Genomic DNA, 24611 nt, shown 5'->3' with positions numbered 1-24611 from the left:
AATAGAGGATAATATAACATTACCACATCACCCTTACCATCATCCACTGTAGAATGGGGTTGTCCCACATGAACGCGTATCCCCCCTCTCTCACCCTCCTGTACCCCTCCTCTGCATCATCCACCAGAATAGAGGATAATATAACATTACCACATCACCCTTACCTTCATCCACTGGAGAATGGGGTTTCCCACATGAACACGTATCCCCCCTCTCTCAACCTCCTGTACCCTTCCTCTGCATCATGCACCAGAATAGAGGATAATATAACATTACCACATCACCCTTACCTTCATCCAGTAGAGAATGGGTTTTCCCACATGAACGCGTATCCCCTCTCTCTCAACCTCCTGTGCCTCTCCTCTGCATCATGCACCAGAATAGAGGGTAATATAACATTACCACATCACCCTTACCTTCATCCACTGTAGATTGGGGTTGTCCCACATGAATGCGTATCCCCCCTCTCTCACCCTCCTGTACCCCTCCTCTGCATCATCCACCAGAATAGAGGATAATATAACATTACCACATCACCCTTACCTTCATCCACTAGAGAATGGGGTTTCCCACATGAACGCGTATCCCCCCTCTCTCAACCTCCTGTACCCCTCCTCTGCATCATCCACCAGAATAGAGGGTAATATAACATTACCACATCACCCTTACCTTCATCCACTGTAGAATGAGGTTGTCCCACATGAATGCGTATCCCCCCTCTCTCACCCTCCTGTACCCCTCCTCTGCATCATCCACCAGAATAGAGGATAATATAACATTACCACATCACCCTTACCTTCATCCACTAGAGAATGGGGTTTCCCACATGAACGCGTATCCCCCCTCTCTCAACCTCCTGTACCCCTACTCTGCATCATGCACCAGAATAGAGGATAATATAACATTACCACATCACCCTTACCTTCATCCACTAGAGAATGGGGTTTCCCACATGAACGCGTATCCCCCCTCTCTCAACCTCCTGTACCCCTCCTCTGCATCATGCACCAGAATAGAGGATAATATAACATTACCACATCACCCTTACCTTCATCCACTGGAGAATGGTGTTTCCCACATGAACGCGTATCCCCCCTCTCTCAACCTCCTGTACCCCTCCTCTGCATCATGCACCAGAATAGAGGGTAATATAACATTACCACATCACCCTTACCTTCATCCACTAGAGAATGGGGTTTCCCACATGAACGCGTATCCCCCCTCTCTCAACCTCCTGTACCCCTCCTCTGCATCTTCCACCAGAATAGAGGATAATATAACATTACCACATCACCCTTACCTTCATCCACTGTAGAATGGGGTTTCCCACATGAACGCGTATCCCCCCTCTCTCAACCTCCTGTACCCCTCCTCTGCATCATCCACCAGAATAGAGGATAATATAACATTACCACATCACCCTTACCTTCATCCACTGTAGAATGGGGTTTCCCACATGAACGCGTATCCCCCCTCTCTCAACCTCCTGTACCCCTCTTCTGCATCATGCACCAGAATAGATGGTAATATAACATTACCACATCACCCTTACCTTCATCCACTGTAGAATGGGTTTTCCCACATGAACGCGTATCCCCCCTCTCTCAACCTGCTGTACCCCTCCTCTGCATCATCCACCAGAATAGAGGATAATATAACATTACCACATCACCCTTACCTTCATCCACTGTAGAATGGGGTTTCCCACATGAACGCGTATCCCCCCTCTCTCGACCTCCTGTACCCCTCCTCTGCATCATCCACCAGAATAGAGGATAATATAACATTACCACATCACCCTTACCTTCATCCACTAGAGAATGGGGTTTCCCACATGAACGCGTATCCCCCCTCTCTCAACCTCCTGTACCCCTCCTCTGCATCATCCACCAGAATAGAGGATAATATAAAATTACCACATCACCCTTACCTTCATCCACTGTAGAATGTGGTTTCCCACATGAACGCGTATCCCCCCTCTCTCAACCTCCTGTACCCCTCCTCTGCATCATGCACCAGAATAGAGGGTAATATAACATTACCACATCACCCTTACCTTCATCCACTGTAGAATGGGGTTTCCCACATGAACGCGTATCCCCCCTCTCTCAACCTCCTGTACCCCTCCTCTGCATCATCCAACAGAATAGAGGATAAATAACATTACCACATCACCCTTACCTTCATCCATTAGAGAATAAGGTTTCCCACAAGAACGCGTATCCCCCCTCTCTCAACCTCCTGTACCCCTCCTCTGCATCATCCACCAGAATAGAGGATAATATAACATTACCACATCACCCTTACCTTCATCCACTGTAGAATGGGGTTTTTCCACATGAACGCGTATCCCCCCTCTCTCAACCACCTGTACCCCTCCTCTGCATCATGCACCAGAATAGAGGGTAATATAACATTACCACATCACCCTTACCTTCATCCACTGTAGAATCGGGTTGTCCCATATGAACGCGTATCCCCCCTCTCTCAACCTCCTGTACCCCTCCTCTGCATCATGCACCAGAATAGAGGGTAATATAACATTACCACATCACCCTTACCTTCATCCACTAGAGAATGGGGTTTCCCACATGAACGCGTATCCCCCCTCTCTCAACCTCCTGTACCCCTCCTCTGCATCATCCACCAGAATAGAGGATAATATAACATTACCACATCACCCTTACCTTCATCCACTGTAGAATGGGGTTTCCCACATGAACGCGTATCCCCCCTCTCTCAACATCCTGTACCCCTCCTCTGCATCATGCACCAGAATAGAGGGTAATTTAACATTACCACATCACCCTTACCTTCATCCACTAGAGAATGGGGTTTCCCACATGAACGCGTATCCCCCCTCTCTCAACCTCCTGTACCCTCCTCTGCATCATGCACCAGAATAGAGGGTAATATAACATTACCACATCACCCTTACCTTCATCCACTAGAGAATGGGGTTTCCCACATGAACGCGTATCCCCCTCTCTCAACCTCCTGTACCCCTCCTCTGCATCATGCACCAGAATAGAGGGTAATATAACATTACCACATCACCCTTACCTTCATCCACTGTAGAATGGGGTTGTCCCACATGAACGCGTATCCCCCCTCTCTCAACCTCCTGTACCCCTCCTCTGCATCATGCACCAGAATACCGGGTAATATAACATTACCACATCACCCTTATCTTCATCCACTAGAGAATGGGGTTTCCCACATGAACGCGTATCCCCCCTCTCTCAACCTCCTGTACCCCTCCTCTGCATCATGCACCAGAATAGAGGATAATATAACATTACCACATCACCCTTACCTTCATCCACTGTAGAATGGGGTTTCCCACATGAACGCGTATCCCCCCTCTCTCAACCTCCTGTACCCCTCCTCTGCATCATGCACCAGAATAGAGGGTAATATAACATTACCACATCACCCTTACCTTCATCCACTGTAGAATGGGGTTGTCCCACATGAACGCGTATCCCCCCTCTCTCAACCTCCTGTACCCCTCCTCTGCATCATGCACCAGAATAGAGGGTAATATAACATTACCACATCACCCTTACCTTCATCCACTAGAGAATGGGGTTTCCCACATGAACGCGTATCCCCCCTCTCTCAACCTCCTGTACCCCTCCTCTGCATCATGCACCAGAATAGATGGTAATATAATTTTACCACATCACCCTTACCTTCATCCACTGAAGAATGGGGTTGTCCCACATGAACGCGTATCCCCCCTCTCTCAACCTCCTGTACCCCTCCTCTGCATCATGCACCAGAATAGAGGAAAATATATTATTACCACATCACCCTTACCTTCATCCACTAGAGAATGGGGTTTCCCACATGAACGCGTATCCCCCCTCTCTCAACCTCCTGTACCCCTCCTCTGCATCATGCACCAGAATAGAGGATAATATAACATTACCACATCACCCTTACCTTCATCCACTGTAGAATAGGGTTTCCCACATGAACGCGTATCCCCCCTCTCTCAACCTCCTGTACCCCTCCTCTGCATAATGCACCAGAATAGAGGATAATATAACATTACCACATCACCCTTACCTTCATCCACTGTAGAATGGGGTTTCCCACATGAACGCGTATCCCCCCTCTCTCAACCTCCTGTACCCCTCCTCTGCATCATGCACCAGAATAGAGGGTAATATAACATTACCACATCACCCTTACCTTCATCCACTGTAGAATGGGGTTGTCCCACATGAACGCGTATCCCCCCTCTCTCAACCTCCTGTACCCCTCCTCTGCATCATGCACCAGAATACCGGGTAATATAACATTACCACATCACCCTTACCTTCATCCACTAGAGAATGGGGTTTCCCACATGAACGCGTATCCCCCCTCTCTCAACCTCCTGTACCCCTCCTCTACATCATGCACCAGAATAGAGGATAATATAACATTACCACATCACCCTTACCTTCATCCACTGTAGAATGGGGTTTCCCACATGAACGCGTATCCCCTCTCTCAACCTCCTGTACCCCTCCTCTGCATCATGCACCAGAATAGAGGATAATATAACATTACCACATCACCCTTACCTTCATCCACTAGAGAATGGGGTTTCCCACATGAACGCGTATCCCCCCTCTCTCAACCTCCTGTACCCCTCCTCTACATCATGCACCAGAATAGAGGATAATATAACATTACCACATCACCCTTACCTTCATCCACTGTAGAATGGGGTTGTCCCACATGAACGCGTATCCCCCCTCTCTCACCCTCCTGTACCCCTCCTCGGCATCATCCACAAGGATAGAGTCCTTGTTGCTGTGCTGGTGGTCCAAGTAGTTCGCTATCCGCTCATAGAGAGCATTCATCTCAGACTGGTTCTTGAAGTCTAAAAACAAGAAAAAGGCATACAAGCAAAAGCGAATTTAGGGGGGAAGTGGACCCCCCCCCACCTCAAGGATTCGACCCCCTGCCGACCCAAAGGGTCCCCTCTGATTTTAAGTAAATGTTGTTCCGCAAGTTAACTTCAAAACCGCCGTTTTTGAATCAAGGTCTTACCCAGATGTATGGGAGAGTGTCTGACAGTTCCGTATTTGACGTTATTCTGGGCCACCAGACTCTGCAGGGAGTCTATGGGGGTCTCCATTCTGTTCACAGTGAGGAAGGCGGCCAAGTTGGCTGTGTAGGTGGCTGTGATGATGAGGGTGAAGAACCACCAGAAACAGCCCATGATGCGTGCAGCTCCACTCTTCGGGTGCAGATCGCCTCCTAGATCAAAATAAATAAACAAGGTCTTTGGTTAAATAAATTTTGGGCTTTTTCAGAACTATTTTTTATGTCCGGAGCTGAATAGTTACCCGCATCCAAGTTTAGGTGTAAGTAATCGATTATAACGGATTATTATGATGATTTTTTGACAATTATAATCGATTATAATTACCAAAATTAGGTTTTTAAGGGATTTATAAATGATTATAATCGTGATATTTTCCAAGAGATTATAATCTATTATAGTTGATTATAATTGATTATAGTTCTTACTAAAAACCCTTAAAATCAATTATAATCGATTATAATTGATTATAGTCTCTTATTTTGCTGCAATTTTTCTATATTCGAATTATATCTTATGGATTATTAATTTTGTGTCAATAAGAAAATCTCTAAAAGAGAGATCTCTTGAACACTTTGGTTCATCTGAACACAAATTCTTACCACGAAATAAAAGTTTCATAGAGATCCTTTCATATGAGTGGAAGGGTTCCCGCGGTATATGAAAAACATATTTTCCGAATCAATCATGAAACTTAGGAGAATTCGGTCCTGTTAACCGGGAAGGAACTATGGCGTCGTGTGTTTTTATTACCCCCAATCTCAAAAAGCTCATAGGGGTCGAGTGTTTTATCATAAGGAAACTTATTTAACCTTGATTCGAAGTCGAAATAACTGACTCTGTTTTGAGACAAAACTGGCTAAATGACACAAAATTTACAAAAGAAACGTTGAAAGACTCAATTTAAATCTACAGTGACTTTACATTATTTAGCCAGAATTATTTCTAATTTTTGCACTTTTTTCTCTAATTATATCGCTTTTTACTGAAAGAAAAAATAAGAATTTTATTAAATATGTTTATTTTCAACTTTACTTTGATTTTTTTCTGCTATTTTTTGTTTAGTTTATTGCTTTCGTCAACGTGATCGGATCCTTTTTGGCGACTTCCACAGCAAAAAATTTTCCTCGTTAAGTTTGATTTGTTTTGCTTCCAAACTTTTTGTTTTCAAGTATAAGTGTAATTCTCACCGAAAAACTAATCAGTTTCCAATTATCACAAAAACAAAAACCGTTTAGTGTAAGTTTGAGATACTACTATTCTTTGTCTTTGCTGAAGTTTTTTCAATATATTACCATTTATTGTAGAGAAATGGTTGTAGATAGTCCTAACGTGGGTAACGAACAACTTCTTTAGTTGGGTGGCTTGTTAAATAGTCAATTTGTCTTTTGTTTTTCCAAAATCAATGCGCGCAGAACGTTTTTCCCAAAATCTTGCAGATAACCATGCTTCCAGTGTAACCAGCAACATTTGTAAAATTAGGAAAAACTAAAAAAGTGTTTGAATTTGTTTTTCAATTCATTTTAATGCATTAGTAAGATTTGTAATATTATTATTGCATGGCACTCAGCGCTGTTGTGAGGCGTTCAATTTGAAAATGTCAGATCGATTGTGTGATCGATCCCCTTCCTACCATGGCAATGATAGTGTGTGAGGACGAGATCTCACTTGCCCTCTAGCTTCAGGTCTACCACAGTCTAATCAATTTCGGCTGCAAAAAAGGTACCACGTGAAAGTTCTGGACGGAATAAAAAAGGTCTTGAAGCGCAAAAACAATAAGATTAGTTCAACAAAATTAATATAGTTCGGAAGGGGTTAAATATGACAAACAGACTGGATTTAGACAAGTTTGACAGCATTTCGATAGATCCTCTGCAAAATACAGAAACCACAATACAATAAAAAATGTACAGTGAAATATATATGTGCGTAGTTTCTACGTACGTCAAAGTTTAAACGTTAAAGTTGAACGTTAAAAAATATTTAAGTCAAAATAGAACACCTGAAAAGTGGCACGTTGAAAATGTTGAAGTCAAATTAATGCAAAAAAAAATTAGCACGGCGAAATTTTTGAAGTCAAATTATTGCAAATAAAAATTAGCACGCTGAAAATTTTTAAGTCAGAGTAGTACAGTTGAAACTTTGCACGGGGGGAGTTGGCGGAGGAAGAGGGGGTAAAAACTGTACCCTGTTGCATGATGGATGTCATGGTGAACCAGATGGAGTTGCGGAAGGTGAATTGGGAGTAGTCACTGAGGGGGTCCACATATCTATCCTGCATACTATGTCCATGTCCATGACTATGGCCATGTCTATTATAGTGTCTCCCTCTGGTGTTGGGACTGATTCTAGTCACCAGGAACATCACACCACCAGCAATGAAGATTGTGCCTACGTAGTGAAATCAAAGAGGGGCATTTTTGACTTGCAATTACATTTTCAATGAAGTTCGTCAAAAGTGTAGTTTTGAGAAAAAAGTTTTTTCTTTCAAAAAACGAACAAAAACATTTTTCGAATTTTTTGCTTTGTCAGAGTATAAAAACGATCTTTATTTAACTTTACCTTTCAAAATCATGATTCTTTCTCAATTACTCCTTTGCTTTTCGCATTTGTGATGTTTGCTAGTTTTTTGAAAATTAGAAACTTAAATGCAATTTAAAATGACTTGACTTTAAGGACTTAGTTTATTAAAATTTGAGTAATTATCCTAAATTTCGAATTGAGAGATGAACAATATTTAGTCAGCATTTGTTTTGACATTGTACAAAGTAGCGAAAACTGGAATATAACCAAAATCAATCCAAAACTGAAGTATATTGTAACGTACTGGCCACACATGTCCACACTTGTGGGTTGAGGGGTTGCAGGAACCCGAACACAGTCTGGGAGGGGGTGGTCTTGCGGATGAGGATGCCGACCCCGTAGTCCATGAATCTGGTGCTGAAGTCCACCGCCTCCTCCCGCTGACTGGTGATCAACATCCCACTCACTGCTATGTCCGCACGCTACACGCAACAACATAAAAAATAACTAAACACAATCTGGTTGTTGAAAATAGAATATCAAAAATCAATCGAAAGTTATACACGAAAGAGAAAATGCATTTTTATGAAAACTCACAAAAAATCGAAAAGAAAATTCGTTTTTACAAATTTCCATCGAAATACCTATTTTTTCAGGGCTACCTCATCGATTCTTAATTGAACACTAAAAGTCCGATTTTGATTACACTTTCTGATTTTTCTAGGATGGTAATAACTGCCAATTTGTATTCTATTTGAAAAGCCAAAAAACACAAAAAACATTCTTTCTCCTTTAGAATATGTTACCCGGTAATATATTCTAAAGCCGAAAGAATGTTTTTTTGGCAGCATATTCATTTCGGGGCGCATAACTTTCTCGTTTTCCAAAATGAAGATTCTATTGCGATAAAAATCTCATTTGTGCCGTACCTTGTAGGCGACTTCTCCGACAGCCCCCACCCACGAGTGTCCGTCCAGTCTGCCGTACTCGGAGGCATTGTACATGATGTACTGGAAGTTCAACTGTTTGGACACTTCGTCCAGCAGATCCACACAGAATCCACTGAACACCAGTTGGCCACTCTCGTCAGAGTCCACCTCCACAAAGGGAGACTCCTGCAAAACATAAAAGAAAAAACTAAATATGGAAAAACGCTTTCGACAAAAAGTTTTCGAGTGTTATTGAAATGTTTTTTCTTTTGTGAGCTAAGCAAAAATTCTGAAGCTTTATAAAAACATTAAAAGTGATATCAGTGAATGTGACGAAATTTTGATTTGCATTAGAAAAAATTTAGTGAATGTAATGCGCAGGATTTTCTCTAAAGGGGAGCAAATTTTCAGAGAATCTCACGGGGAGACTTGCTAAAAAACAGTCTTACAGAGATAAGCAAATATGAATACAACCTATATTGATATTGATTCAAACTTTTTTTGCCGTTTTTGAGCACCTACTTACCACGACAGTGACAACTCTGATCTTCTTGAAGTTCTGAGTGGGCGGGTGGAACAGCTCATGGTCGGATTCGAACCCACGCTTCCGGCTCCAAGTGCCATGCTGCATCAAATTACAAAAAAAAATTGATATTTTTTGATATTCTTCTTGCAATTAACACTTGACTAGTTTTATAGTGATTTTAAATTTTAAAATGAAAAACTCACCTGCCCCCAAAAACTCCTTTGCACGTCGAAGATGTAGAGGTTGAATTTAGTCTGACTTTTGTGAAGTAAGCTGCTAATAGCTTTCGTGTGGTGCTAAAACAGGTACTTCGAAATATATGATGAGACATATTTCCTTATGCATGCTGTATTTATGTATTTTTTGTTCAATGTTGCCAAATAACTACAGAGCTAATTTAAATAATCCGGAAAAAAACGAATATAAGTTTAATTTGAAAATGCGTTTTTCTTAAATTGGCTGATTTTAGACAAAAATGATGAAACAAATCTTGCTTAGAATTTTAGCAGAATTAAAGTGGTGCAATTTAGTTTGCGAATCTCGAGCCCAAAATTTTAACCTAAAAACAATCATTTTGGAATTTTCTCGGTCAATCCGAAATTATGCCAAAACTAAAGGTTTTCTCGGTCAATTGCTGACCAAACTATGTAACAGTAAGAGCCTAGCTCCAACAAAGTTTAAGAAGCTTTTTATATCTGAAAGCGTTTCTTTGAAACTCAAATGGCGACCACAAAACGCTATAATTTATTTTTTAATCAACAGTTAAGTTTGCGAAAAGATGCACCTAAGGCTTAAAAGTAAAATCAGATTAAAACCTTAATGGCCGTAGTTTGAATTCCAAAAAAGGTCAGGAAGCTTACTTAGATCGAGTATTTCCGTTTTTCAGAGTGTTTTCAGTTTATGAATGATCGAGATAAGCGAGTTCATATCTACATCTACAGCATTTCAACTTTCATTCTGATGTATTCACATCAATCAACAGTTCAGATAAAACCCTAAAACAAAAATAAAAAGTTTACTAATCTTCCCTTTTTGTTTCCGATTTCTCCTTTTTAAATGTTTGGCTTAAATTAATGTGACCGGAAAATGGCATTTTTGACAATGTTAGCTTTTTTATCGTTTTAGCAACCGTCAATGCACACCGCTACTGCCGGCGATACACATGAGATCAACAATATTTGAAAATGACAGATAATTTGTGCTCTGCATGTTTTTTTTTCATAAAAAGGCGACATTTCACTCACTGTTGTAGCAAAATATTGCTTACAACTTTAGAAAATTATGGATGTCCCGAAGGAAAAAAGAAAAAGAAATCCGAAATTATGAAGGTTTGGAAACTGCGTAGTTATCAATTTCAGGTATACTCAATGTCACATATACGCCCGCTTTAGAGACAGACTATAGACTAGTTTAGGCAGATATTTAATCAGCATCGAAACATCAAGTAGGTCACTCTTTCTCGTTTTTAATTGCAATTTTGTTCATTGTTAATAAAAAGTTACTAGAAATTGATAATAATTTGATATTGATTGAACTGCAGCCTGCAATCCTCATAAAAAATGGGCGTTGATACCATAGAGTCACACAGTTTTGCCAAATGAGCAGATTTCGAATTATCAAATTGTACTAGGCGTCAATCTGGGCGTCTGCTAAACCAAAGGAGACCAATGACTGAATATATTGTTCAGAAACTTTTGCAATGAAAAAAATCTTACGACGAAGAATGATAGAGAAAACTAGAAGATGAAATTATACAAAGTTGTAAATAATCATGTGAAAAAATAACTTGTCAAACATTACTTTGTGGTTGGAACACTATCAAGGGGAAGTTTTTAATTGAGCAAAAAGAGCTTTTTTGAAAAATTTTTGCCTTTAAGATATCAAGATGGGCTCTGAGAGCCTGGAACAATTTTTTCATTATCAGTTTTCTAACCATGGAACGCGAGAAACAATTTGGATTCGAGTGTACTTTTTCATGTCACTTACGGTATCACAAGTAAAATTCAGATAAATTCAGTTGCCATTTTTTTTTAAATCTAAAGTTTTTTGTATAAAAAAATTTTGCTCAAAAAATATGAAATGTGAAAAAGTATGCTAAATGACTGGTATGGTGACCATCTGAGAACCAAGTACTTAGTTGGAGGTTTTTTGGCTAATAGCTCGAAACACTATGTTGGGAGAACGCTAACACTTGATCAATCCATAATCAATCTTGCTCAAAAAGTCTCCTCAATTTTCTCTCCAAAATTTGTAGATTTGTTTGTTTCGAGAGTTGAAAATTGAAGAAATTTCTACACAGCCTTAGGACTTGTCGGAAAGAAAACCAAATTGAACAAGAATAGCCGATTACTGTGCAAGTAGCACAGAATGTTCCGACCATAGTCTCAAAAAACACAGCCAAGTTTTTTTAAAATTATAGTCGTTATTTTCGGCGTGGTGTGATAAGAGCAGATGAACGAAAAACAGCAATTCGGTATTTTTAACAGCCATACAAAAATAAGAAATTTAAAATTAAATTTTTGTAGAAAAATTACTAGAAAACGAAAAAGGAAAAAACTTTTATGCAGTTTCTTGAGTTTATGAAAATTGTGATTCAAAAAAGGTGCTAAAATACTTAAACAAAGTAAACTATCGTTACTCAAGTAAAAATAAGTTCTTACGTTTTAAATTGAGCTATTGTAAGCTTTTAAGCAGGTAGATAAGACTTTATTAAGCTTGCTGGTTTTTCTCGACACGGGGAAATTTGTTTTGAAAATTTTCTTTTGTGGTTCGAATCACGACTGTGAGGGCTTTTTTATGATAGATCACTCAACCCTGTACGATCATTATTTGAGGTACTTGTTTTTGCCCGAATACAAAGTTCTTCCCCATTCTATGATATATCACTCAACCCTGTACGATCATTATTTGAGGTACCTGATTTTGCCCGAATACAAAGTTCTTCCCCATTTTCAATGGTCGGAACCAATAAATACAAAAACTGAAGCACACCCGAAATCAAAGCTTGGATTTCAATGCTTGGAACAAAACCAAGAATGATATCTCGGCCACTTCAGCGCAAAATAATTTTTAAAGGCATTGTCTACAAACATGTCACTGTAGGATAACCGGCTGTAAAGAGCGCACTTTTCATAAAGAGTGCTACCTTCTACTTGAAATCTCGCAACACGTTGACGTGACTGCAGCGCTCATTTTTCTTTCGGTCAATACAGTACCTTATAAGGGAACGGCAGACATGGAAATGTTGCCCATTTTTATTTTTGTAAGACGTCGGATGCTTGTCCAAGTAAATCTCTTTTTCGGATGTTTGCCACATTTTCGGATGTTTGAAATAACGGATGCTTGCACTGAACCCGGAAAAACACAAGATCAGAAAATCGCAGTTAATTTTTTCTGTGGAATTTGAAACATTTGAATGTGAATCTGAAATATTCAATTGCAACAGAAAAAATTACAAAATTAGCCGGTTTTTCTGGATTCGGCTCATGATTTTCAGATTTAAGTTATCTACTTTAAAACAAAAAAGTTAGTTTTGCTTTGACTTCATTTGACTGGTTAAATGATTTTTTGTCTATTATAGAATGGGGAGGACTTGAGCGTAAGTTTCAATCACTAGTCATATATAGCTTAATTAACAAACAAAAATACGGAAATTGATTTTTATTCCAACAAAAACAATAGATTCCGTCAGAAGTGTCTGGAGAAATCATCAGTGTCATAAGTTTAATTATGTAGCCAGAAGCTAAACAAAAAAGAAAAGCTTTCATTTAAATTTTTCAGAATGGTGTTTTCGAATTATCACACTGTGCTGCAATCAGGACTGAAAGAGTCTGTTTTAGGTACAAAAAGGCACCCATATCTGATATTACAGCGATAGCTTGCAGTACCCTTGCAATTAGTGGTCGGAATTATCAGGATTACTTGGACTACCGCTAAAAAATTACACCCAATCAAATTTAACTACTTAAAGATTTTGAGGTACTATGCAGCACATTTGAAACAATGTTTCACCTCGGATCTCGAAATGTTTTGATTAATTTTTTGTTCTCACTCAAAATTGTCACAGACAATTTTTTTGACTTGCAGCCACAAAATCATCAACCGACCATCGCAGCTCATATCCTTCACCTTCAGTTTTCCGAGCAGATTTTTCTCAACACGATCACAATATTCAGCACTGGTGAAAAAGATGGTAAATGTTGAAGGTCTCCCCACACGCTATTGTTCTGGTACAGATGGGTCTTATGTGAAGTGTCGTGAAAGAAGTCTCCATTTTTTGTAAAATCAGTCCAGAAAACCATGTTTTTGGACAATAAGCCAGATCCATCGCACAAAAACTAAAGACTTGAGATTAGCTTCAGATTTTTATCTGTGCAAACTTGAATAGATTGCTCTTTCATGTCAACTCCATCGAATACTCGAACTGTCTTCCGTTGAGTTTGAATCTTCTCGCCCTCACAAGAAGGTTCAGTTCCAGACGACAAATCTTGGGGTCGAATTTGCAGTTCCTGGATTGATTTGTTCCGACTACCACTTTTTCTGCGCAAGTGTCCTCAAAAATAGGTTTCCATTCTGACCAAGTCTCCCAGAACCCAGTTTGAAACGTCACTTTATTGGATTCGATAGTTTCTTCATCATGGGTAGTTTCGTTGGTATAAATGGTATGACTTTTCGGATTCGTGAAAACATTTCGGTTCGGTTTCGAGGATCAATGAGAACAATTCAAAGCTTCGCACTGGAGCCAACACTTGACTTTTATCTCCATCGTTTGATTTGCAATTTTGCGTTAAGAGAAGACAGATGCCTGAATTTTGATACCCAATTTAACGCAATCAACATTGCTTATACAAGTCAATAAACAAAATTGTTTCCAAATTCGTAAATTTTGTCCAAAAACTGTGATTTAGTATTATGACATCCGAGATCTCTTCGTCAAAAGCTATTCGTTTTTTGGCCGCAGATAAATTTGCAAAATCAATACAGATACGCAAAAAGTTGTGAATGATATTTTAATCATTTTCTATCACTATAAGTGCTTTTTTTTTGCTGTGGATGAGGTCAAGTTTTTTGTGTGAAATATTTTAACGAGATATAAAAAATAACTGAAGAAAAACTTTTTTAATTTTTTCAAAGTGCGTCTGTTTTAATCATTCATTCAGTATGAATGGATTTTAAATACATTTTTGGATCTACCTAACAGTTGCCCCCCCCCCCCCCCCTCTTTAAGAAGATTGTTAGGTAGATTAAAATAACGCATTGTCGAGTTTGGACAAAAAAAAACAAAAAAAAACGAAGATATACAGCAGAGATCAAGCAAAACAATTCCTGAGTTCTCTAACTACGAGAAACTGTTTCTACTTTTTTGGTCGATTTGAAATTGCATGTAATTTTTTTTCATAAATACGCCCATATTTTAATCAAATAAAACATATTTTAATTTAAGTAATCTTGGCGAAAAAAATCATATAATTTTCAGCAAACGAAATGAAACTACTCAGGAACGGATTGAGGAGGAACTCGACCCCCTCACCAACCAAAGGGTATTTTTAAGGGTACTTTTTACGACATCAATTTCCGGCCAACCAACCTTAAATGTTTTCTAAAGACACATTGGGCACCAATATAGATTAACTTTAAAGGGGAGCGCGCTTACGATTTTTTTTTGGTCAAAATTTTCAAAAAGTGACCAGAAATGTCATTTTCGACCTGTTTTGTTTTCAAAAATTTGCTTGCAGCGCAAAAACTTTGGTAGAAAGTGGGTATTAATAGTATTCTAGGAGCCCCTGGAAACTCAAATTTATCGACTTTAAAAACAAGTCGACAAAAATTTTGTAAATTATTGAAAGCCCGCCATCTCGAGAAAATCCTAAACCAGCCCATGAAAGTACTTAAAATTTAAAAAAAAATTATAAATCGTTTATTGAACACGCAAAGTCACATAACAGATACACTTCGATATTTTTGATATTTTGATTTTGAGAAAGTAATTATTTAATAACTATCTTAATTACATTGCTTCATCTTCAGTTGGATAGCTTTTTGAGCGGGATAAAAAAAGTAGCCTACGCTACGCATGAGTAGAAACCAAATTAAGTGCATTAATAACGTCTCAAAATCGTCAAAAAGGCACTCTTCAAACGCGTTCAGGTACAATTTTTTTAAAAAAAATTATTAGCACAGGGTGTCAATATTTTTCATAATGTCCAAAAATAACACTGAAAATTGTTATTTATAATGTCAAAAACTGTACAAAAATTCACACATAGCCCCAGGGTCGGATCTAGGACTTAATCGAGGGGCGGCAGATTTTCAACTATTTTGTCGACTTTTTTAGTCCGACCAAATTAATTTTTTGAGCACTCCCAGCACACTATAAACACCCTATTTCAATAAATGATTTTGCACCCTATTCGAAGTTTTGAAAAAACAGGTCAGAAGACTGTAAAACCAAAAAAAGGCGAAAAGCACTCCCCTTCAAAATGGTTATATATTGGCGCCGGAGGCAACTTTAAAAAAATATTAGGGTTGGTCGGCCGATAATGAATGTCATAACAAAATACCAAAGGGGGACCCTTTGGTTGGCGAGAAAGTCAAAACCCCGAGGGTGAGGTGCCCGCCCTCTCCTAAATTCGACCCTGAATGGGCCGTACATTTTAATGTGGTACTAAAGTTTTGCTATTGTTTCTTGAATTTTGCTGACCCGATGAAGAGTAAAAAAACTCAACATAAGAAAATGGCCCGGCAATATAAGTTGTTCTCTGTTTATTTGCTGATGTAATCTCTCTCCAAGTAGTTTAAATGCTTATTTAAAAACAACATAAAAAGGCTTTAAGAGAATTTCAAAAAAATGGATGCTATTTCTCTCCCCAAAATGGTTTACGCATGAATGGTTACGCATAATAGGTTTTGGCTGTACAAGCATGAAAATCTACAATTTTTTTAAATTTACATTACGATGCAAACTGTGTCTTCCGTAAAAGGTAAGCGGATTCCGCAATAAGCTAAAATCAAATTTGTTGCGGAACCCGCAACATTGCTAATTTAATTTGATCTTCGTTGCTGTTTTGGATTTCATAAACAAATGGCTAAGACACTGTAACGCTCAAAATTGCTTCGAAATCAGCATACTTTGCGGAATCCACAACAAAATTTGCGGAATCGGTAAAATTGTGGTGTCGCAGAATCCACAATTGTGAGCGGAATCCACAAAAAGTAAGCAAAAGCGGCAAATGATAAGCGGAATCTGCAAATTTTGAGAGCATCCTGAATTTTGATAGCCAATTACAGATATTTTTTTCAACATTTAGAGTTATGCCTGTATAATAAATCCATTTTTAAACCAATTACGATGCTAAATTTCAATTAAACTAAATCAATTCAATTTAGCCTGCATCGTATTTTTTTCAAGATAAATTTAAAATTGTGTGCGAGATTTTCATCCAAAATTCATTTCGAATTACGAGATAAGGACAGTTCAGAAAAATTTGATCTGGAATCTTATATGCTGATAATTCAACATATTTAGGTCAAACTTAAAGATTTGATCCAGAACAACTCTATTTGACTATCTTTTGAACAGACAAGGCAACAAAAATACGCAGTTCAAAAATTATATGGGGTATTTTTCTCCAGCACGCAATTTCCAAGCTAAAGCCACAAATTTCAGGTTGCTAACGCTTGAATTGCGTTATAAATTTTAGGATTTTGGATGGAAGCTATGGTTTAGCTGCTGAATATCTATACTGAGTTTCAGGATATCGGGTGAAATGATTATTATCTATAATGAGTAGTTTCAAGATATCGGATGAAGTGATTAAGTTTATACTTCGATGCTGAAAAATATATTTGATTTTTACTTGCAGTACACCGTTGACGCATTAAACAATTTTCAATTCTTATCTTAAATAAAGTTTTTGCTTCCTTGGTTCTTTTCCCAAATTATGATCCCAAAAAAAGCTGGAAAATTTTTTAAGGGGTCTATTCCACATTTTCAGTAAACCAACGAATTGAATTTTGTTCAGGGATTTCACAGACAATGAATAAATCCTTGCTTTTATATTTCTTCTTTGCTAATTTTTAATTTTAGCTTTAGCTATTTTTAGTTCTCCCACTAACTTATTTCAGTGTAATTAACAAAATTACGGAACTCACCTACAATTTCCGGAACCCGCTAACATTTGGCGGAATCCGCTTAAAATTTGAGGAATTCTTATACAACTGCGACATCCGGAACAACTAACTATATTCGTGGGTTGCGGAATCTGCAACAGAACTTATGTGCCGACAAAGTTTACTTTACGCCGACAAAGTACTTTACGCGTATTTGTACGCGGAATCAACGGAAGTTTTGTAAATGGATTTCACTTTCCTATTAGAGCATGTTTAAAATTATGTCTCTGGATTCCAATGCCTCACAAACACTAAATTGAGTGCCAATCTAGTGCATAGTTTAGGCTCGTAATTTAAAAAAACACTAGTTCTGTTTTAGAAGAAATCAAAAGTTTTTAAAACGCCAGAACAAATAAAAAAAATTTACTGCTGATATAGAGAAACAATTTTTCAGAGCTGGCATGGTTTTGACCTTGATTATTCCAAGAAGGCTCACTGATGCTCCTTTTTAATTGACAAGCACCAAAATTATCACAAAAATTAGCTTAGAAATTGTTTTTTTTTTGTTTTTTTTTGGCTGGTCGCGTTTTTTAAAGTCTGTATCATACAACAAACTTTCCGCTTATTTTTAAAACTCGATTTGCATAAATGTAAAATTTGGGTGAAGACGAAAACATATGTTTTTGAAAACCTAGGAAAATTTCGAACAGCAATTCCTTGAACTTTTTTTCAATATTTAAACGTTGAAAAAATTCCAAAGAAAAAACCTTTCTCCCACATTTGGTACTACATGTGCCTTAAAAAAAATTAAATAAAAAATGTATTATTATTTTTGCAATCAAAATTACAAAAAAAATAAAGATGACTCCTTTTTTCATCGGGAATTTTAAGAAAGCTGTATTTTTTGTCGCAACCTTTTACTTTTATTTCGAACCACCAAAGTGCTCACTACATAATAAGCTGAACTAGTCAGTTTTAATTGCGATTGTTTTGAGCAGATAGAATTTCATCTTGAGAAGATGAAAAAACAATAGAAAGAAAAAAGAAAAAAAAACAGTAATGTTCAGAATCGTTTAGAGTTGTTTCTTTATCCCAGCAACATTCAATATATTTATTCGAAAAAATTAAGAGTACCAAATTTGGCAAAGCTCATTAAAATTCTACAAAAGCCTGCTCAAAACGTTTTAATCAAGCCGTGTTCAAAATTTTAGTTTTTCTTATTGCGATGCCACAAGCATGAAAATGTGAAAATCGCGCAGATCAGTCTCCCATAATCAACGCTTTCTATTTAAGTCTTGTTAATAGTATTGTTTTACCGGTAGCGCCCTTTCACAAAGCTTTGCTATACAGGAATGCGGCCACTGACCAGCAGAAAACCTTTTGTCGAAAACGGAAAAACCATATTTAATAACTGAAAAAGATCCCTGGATGTTCCGGTTGCTATATAACTTTACACGAAGCCTTTCCAAATTGAAAAACAAAACACTTTTGTGTTGGTTTTTTCCTTACGCGTTGCGCTTTAAATTTAAATAAGCGTAAAAAGCGCAAGTTGTTTTCATAAAACAGACTGCAAAGGCCATTTTCAAATCACAGTTTCGACGAAAAAAATGATTCAAATGTTAGAATACTTTTTGTTTTTGAGCGGTATTTTTCACACTATATTGAAGGTATCAAAGCGCTCAGTCCAACTTATCAGATTGTCAAAACAAACCCAAAGCACAAAGAATATGTTATTTCATGCGAAAGTCTGGAAACTAAAAATTCATTTTCGTGGAAAGTTTCGACGGTAGAAAACAATTGATTTTTTCCATTTTTCAATTTTGTAAAAAAACTTAGTCAATTAAACTCCCCATTTTTTGTTCCAGTAAACAAAATTATTGGCAGTAACCACCTACAGTAATTCACAGTTTTCTGGAACAAAAAAGTGTGAATTACTGTAGGCGGTTCCTGCTAATATTTTTTTTACTAACAACCTACCGTGCAAGAGGAAAAAAGAATTCCAGAAAAAAAAAGAAATACAGGAAAGAATGAAAGGATTAATAGAGATAAAAGTATTATGAAAAAAATCTCTATTTCTTTCTTGATTTTGAACATGAATCAAATTTTTTCTCGCTAAAATATGCGTTTGTTAAAAAAATTTTTAATTAGAAATCACATTCGAAATAGAGTTTTCTAAAGAAAACCATGCATTGTTTGAACATTTCATAGTAATTTTTATCCAGAAATTTTGATTAGAAATTAGGTTTTTCGCACCATTAACGAAGAATTTGTGAAACAAAAAAACTGTCGCAAGTTACTTTGTTTTTGAGCTCAAAGCATCACTAGCTTACAGATGAGATATCCGGCAGAACTATTAGTCAAAAAGTTGAAACTTTCTTGAGAAAAACCACACCGAGAACAAAATTTCCATCAATTGTTTTTTGAAAGAAATCCGTTGAAAAAAATATTGCAATCACATTCTCAAACCAAGCGCCCATGGATTCTAATTGCTTATAATGATTTACCGAGACAAAAGTATTTCATTATCAGTCATTAAAGATGTCAAATTCAGACCACGAAATCGACTATATTGCCATTATAATCGATCATTTTTGAAAAAAAAATCCTTGATAATCCATTTTAATCGAGTATATTCCGTTAGTTCCAAAATAATTGATTATAATTGATTTATTTTGAAATAAACATCTATTATAATCCCTTATAATCTATCCTAATCAAATTTATTGTTAAAACTAAACTCGATTGTTTTTTCGCAGAAATTTTGCAAATTTTGCAAGAATTTTACAAAACGTATGCTATGACCTTTAAATACAATATCTCAGCCAATTCTAACAATAAATAATCCCCCCTCCGTCTGTTCAACCATAACTGTTGTAACCTGAGAGAGATGTGGGGTGAAAAAAAGTGGTGGGATGCGGTAAACTAGCGCGCTAGGGGAATTGGGGGCGGTTTAAACTGAGGGGTGGTAAACTGTGGGTTTTCAAAAATAAAACATCCCCATTCTACCATTTTTCCCCCTTTGTACCGTTCAATCCTTGCACCCTTTCCTGCAAAAAAAACAAAAAAATACAAAAGATACAAAAAAAATCGCAAATCATAGAGCCATATTATCTATAATTTATGCATTTGAAAAAATTGCGAGATATATTGACTTTGAAAATTTCCGAAATTGAGACTTTTTTTTATTGTTGTTGGTTGAAACAAATAGCTTTCTTCGGTTCATTTGATGGATTAAAAATGCATCAACTGTGTAAACTTACAACTATTCGAATGTCAAAGCACATATTATCAAAAATGTTGTAAAATCGCAAATAAGTATCAAAGGTGCTACTATAGGCCAGCTAAAGCTGGAAATACCTGTTTGATAGTTTTTGAAATTTTTTGTGTTGATGTAGAAGGACAAGGGTAATTCCAAAAACAGACCTATTGCTGATCTGTTAAAATCTGTTAACTTCGTTAATTACTTCAGTTTTCTGAAAAAATGAAGTGATTACAAGAGCTTGTTAGGTTAAAAGATGCTTAAAAAGTAGCTCATTAGATTTGGGTGGATAGTTTTTGAGAGTCGTCAAAAAGTTTCAAAAAACGGTAGAAAAATTGAAAATTTGACTTTTCCGAGGATCATAACTTTTTGTGTAAGAAAATTGGGCTTATACATATAGCTACCCACAACCCGTTCTACCTATTGAAAAGATAATCTCAGATTTGAGGGGGTAACTTTCGAGAAAAATCAAAAAGTTTGAAAAAACGGCCAAAAATCGAAAATTTGACTTTACCAAGGGTCATAACTTTGTGTTTGAAAAACTTTGAGTGTAACCACTAATGCAGAGGAGCTCCCTGCATCCCTTCCGTTCGATTGAAGCTAAATATCAGATTTTGGAGAGTAGTTTTTGAGAAAGTCAAAAAATATGAAAACAACAGTTACAAAACCGAAAACTCGACTTTTTGAGTGCCATAACTTGTTAGGTGAAAAAGTTGGGCGTAGCCACGACCTGTTCTATCGGATGAACTCGAAATCTCAGATTTGGACGGGTAGTTTTCGAGAAAATGCAAAAAATCCAAAAATTTGGGTAAAAAATTCCTCCACACACTTGTTCGAAGGCTGTAGAAAATGGGGTAAGGTAAAAAGAGACTAGGGGAAAACGCAGGTACATAGGAGAGTGGGCGGGTTTACCATTGGTCCCACTCTTTTAAGAAATGGTGAAGTTGTTTTTGAGAAAAACGAAAATTTTCCAAAGCGTCACAAAAAAATTAAAAAATTAAAAAGCCCAATCCCAATAACATTTTCATAATACGTTAACATCAAACAGGATTAAAATAACAAAATATCTTAGTGCCAACTCGATGCAGCAAATTCGACACATTAATTATTGCTGCTTTAATTCGCAACAGTAATTGCGTATTAGTCGTAACAAAAGTCGCAATAATATTTGTGACTAAGGTTGGGAAAAAAAGTAAGTTCGTATTATAACAAATTGCTTCGCAAGTGTAAACAGGAATCAAAATAGCATGGTGGACACGTCAACCAAGCGCAATGCACTAAAATGCACTAAAAAATCTTCAAATGAGAGCCGCCACTACCCATTGCCGTCGTCAAAGAATTTGGAAGCATAATGACGACTCAACAACAGAAAAATCAATAGGAAAGAAACAACCTGATATTCATCTTTTGGTGAAAAGTTGGGCGTAACTTTGTGTTTGAAAGTTGGGCGTAACATTGCCGTCGTCAACCAAGCGCAATACTTCTGTTTAGTGTCTATTTAATTGTCTCTTTTAACACACTAACTAACGAAAATTTCAAGATCAAAACAAACAATTGTCTTTTATATCATCAAGGATTTTGAGCTTCTTTGAAAAATATCGAAAACGTTTTCAATTGATCTACCAAACAAAACAGTAGATCATTAGTGTTCCACGCTTGACAATTGAGTAATCACACACTCCGTAAATGTCTGAGTATTAACATTTGTATCTTACTGTTTTAGTTTTTTGTTTTTACAATGAGATTTTAGCATATGGAGCTTGAATAGTTCATGCCTTTTTGGTTTTAAATTTAACCATAGATTGATTTTGAATCGCTTAAAACCAACTGCCAACTGTTTTATGCATTGGGTCAAAATTTCATTGAGTTACTTCAGTAGAAAACGAGAAAATTGACTAAATGAGAAAATTATTAGAAAATTTCATCTAAAACATCTTGTATTGCACACAAATACTACCCGACACCGAAGCTGCTTCCCACGCTTAAAGAGTGTTCGAAAAACTCGAAAGACAGATTTGAATCGATAAAACTGCCAGCCACAATCTTGAAGGCGGTAAACTTTTTATGAATGAAAATACTTCTAGCTAAAAAATGAAAATCATTTTCTGCTGAATCAAATATATTACAACATGATGAAGACAAAGTAATACAACAAGATATACATAACTGGAAACTAAGCCAAGATTACTCCAAATGAAAAACTTGAATGATCCTACTGCTTTTTCTCTCTGAGAAACTTCGCTCAACTAACTTGAGTCTATTCAAGAGTCAATTATAATTTAATGAAATTTCGGTTGGCTCGCTGCGAACAAGTAAATGAAGTCAAGCTTCCGCATTGAGCATCATTCTAAATCTTGAAAAAGAATTTTAAAAAATGAAGGTTTTTTCTCTTTGTTTTCCTTTTACCCCCCCCCCCAAACGCTATGTAAAATAACAGGTTCAGTGTACGGCCTAATCTAGTCATATTTCAGTTTAGTTTTGGGTTTGGTAGAGTCCATCTTTTTTGAGAGAAAGTAAGTTTTTTTCATGCACAATAAAAAGTTTGTTTGAGGACTCACAAGTGTACGTTGTCTTATCCGCACTCAAAACTTTGCCGCTTTCAATCATTTCTTCTTTCGGTCGAGAAAAGTCATTAGCAGCCTACAAAAATGATCCTCAAGATGAAAATGTGTCGCCTCTAAATTGGGAACTTGGTTTTTTTTGAGTTTTGAAAATTTGAGTTTTTATTTTAAAAAATGAGTTTTCTTAAATGCACTAAAAAATCTTCGAATGAGAGCCGTCGTCAAAGAATTTGGAAGCATAAATGACGACTCAACAACAGAAAAATCAATAGGAAAGAAACAACATGATATTCATCTTTTGCTTTTGGTAAATATCTTTGCTTGGATTGATGTCATAGAGTTTATAGTTTCATTTGATACAACAAATTGTGTTTTTCCTACTTTTAGAGATTTAGGTGTCATGTGTCGATCAAAACTAGTGTCAAGTGCCTATCATTAAAAAAATTCAAAAAACTCTTTCTATGGGGAACCGCCTAGCGGGTTGTGACTATGTATGCGTAGCTAAGATTGCCTCTTTCTTCCAAGATCGCTACTTGGTTGTCTTCGCGTGTAAAACTTTTTTTCATTATCTTGCATCTTGTATTTTTAAACATCCTGCAAAAAAGGTTCTCTTTAAAGGAGTTTATCTTGCAAAACTTTACAAGAATCTTGCAAGATCTTTTAAAGAGATGCACCCTCTTTAGAAGAATCTTGCAAGATTCTTGCAAGATAACCTCCCTTGATCGACTAGGGAAAACAGGTAAAACAAAAAACCGTAAGCATTAAAGGAACAAAAAGAAACGAAAGAGAGAAAAATTAAACTCAAAGTACTTTTTTAATTGATTGGTTGATACTAATTTGGTTCATACTAATTTGGTTCATACTGATTTGGTTCATACCATGATATGTCAAAATTTTTCTATCTAATAAGCTAAACATTTATTCCAAATATGTAAAACATTTTGACCAAATGCACTAACATTTTCGACCAGTTAAAATAACTGAAGACTTGACTCTGTTTATTAGCATGATTTAGTAATTAATCATCAAAAACTCTCAGAGAGCTTCAATTTTGCCTCTAACCTTGTCTATGCTGTCCATGAGATCTGAACTCCCCGCGCTCATACCATTTCGGGATGTCCAAGTTGTATTGAGTCCACACTTGCGAGTACTTTCAGACTGTTGAGATGGTGGGACTATTTGGTCATTAGTGAGTTCTGAGAAAGAGTTGAACAGGATTTGAAATGACATGTTCAGTTTCAGCTGCAACTAAAACAGCAATGTCCTCAATTAAGTGAGATTTTTTATGACTAAAAACTGACCAAATATTTGAATATATTTTGTATTCAACTAGATGAATGGGTTTTAAAGACTAATTATCTACAAGGGAAAAGACCAAAAGATGATCTGTTCGCCTCTTAACGTTGAACAGTTGTTTAAACCCATTATCCCCTAATTAAAGGGAATATGTGAAATATTTGGCAAAGTTTTTGGTTAGAGAAATCTCACCTGTGACGAAAAAGCAGGAATTAAAACTTTACCGTAATTACTTATTATTCGGAAACTAATCATGGAATCTTTAAATGGAATTGACAGTTTGAGAGGAATAAATAGCTCGAAT

General features: G+C 36.9%; 1 protein-coding gene across 1 annotated transcript; it reads right to left on the bottom strand.

Annotated features, from left to right (window-relative positions):
* Positions 1 to 4379: 4379 nt before the first annotated feature.
* On the bottom strand, positions 4380 to 24562 carry LOC134846584 (glutamate receptor ionotropic, delta-2-like). The gene is made up of 10 exons (XM_063863968.1): positions 24500 to 24562; positions 24074 to 24259; positions 9286 to 9378; positions 9083 to 9181; positions 8557 to 8742; positions 7932 to 8109; positions 7292 to 7495; positions 5050 to 5259; positions 4704 to 4879; positions 4380 to 4400 (listed from the first exon to the last, which is right to left on the bottom strand). Exons 1-10 carry the CDS (start codon positions 24560 to 24562, stop codon positions 4380 to 4382), a joined length of 1416 nt encoding a protein of 471 aa, XP_063720038.1.
* Positions 24563 to 24611: the final 49 nt, after the last annotated feature.

The sequence above is a fragment of the Symsagittifera roscoffensis genome, chromosome 5 (assembly GCF_963678635.1).
Source record: "Symsagittifera roscoffensis chromosome 5, txSymRosc1.1, whole genome shotgun sequence".
Lineage (NCBI taxonomy): Eukaryota > Metazoa > Xenacoelomorpha > Acoela > Convolutidae > Symsagittifera > Symsagittifera roscoffensis.
Note: the sequence above shows the minus strand (reverse complement) of the source record. Positions and strands in the feature narration are given on the sequence as shown.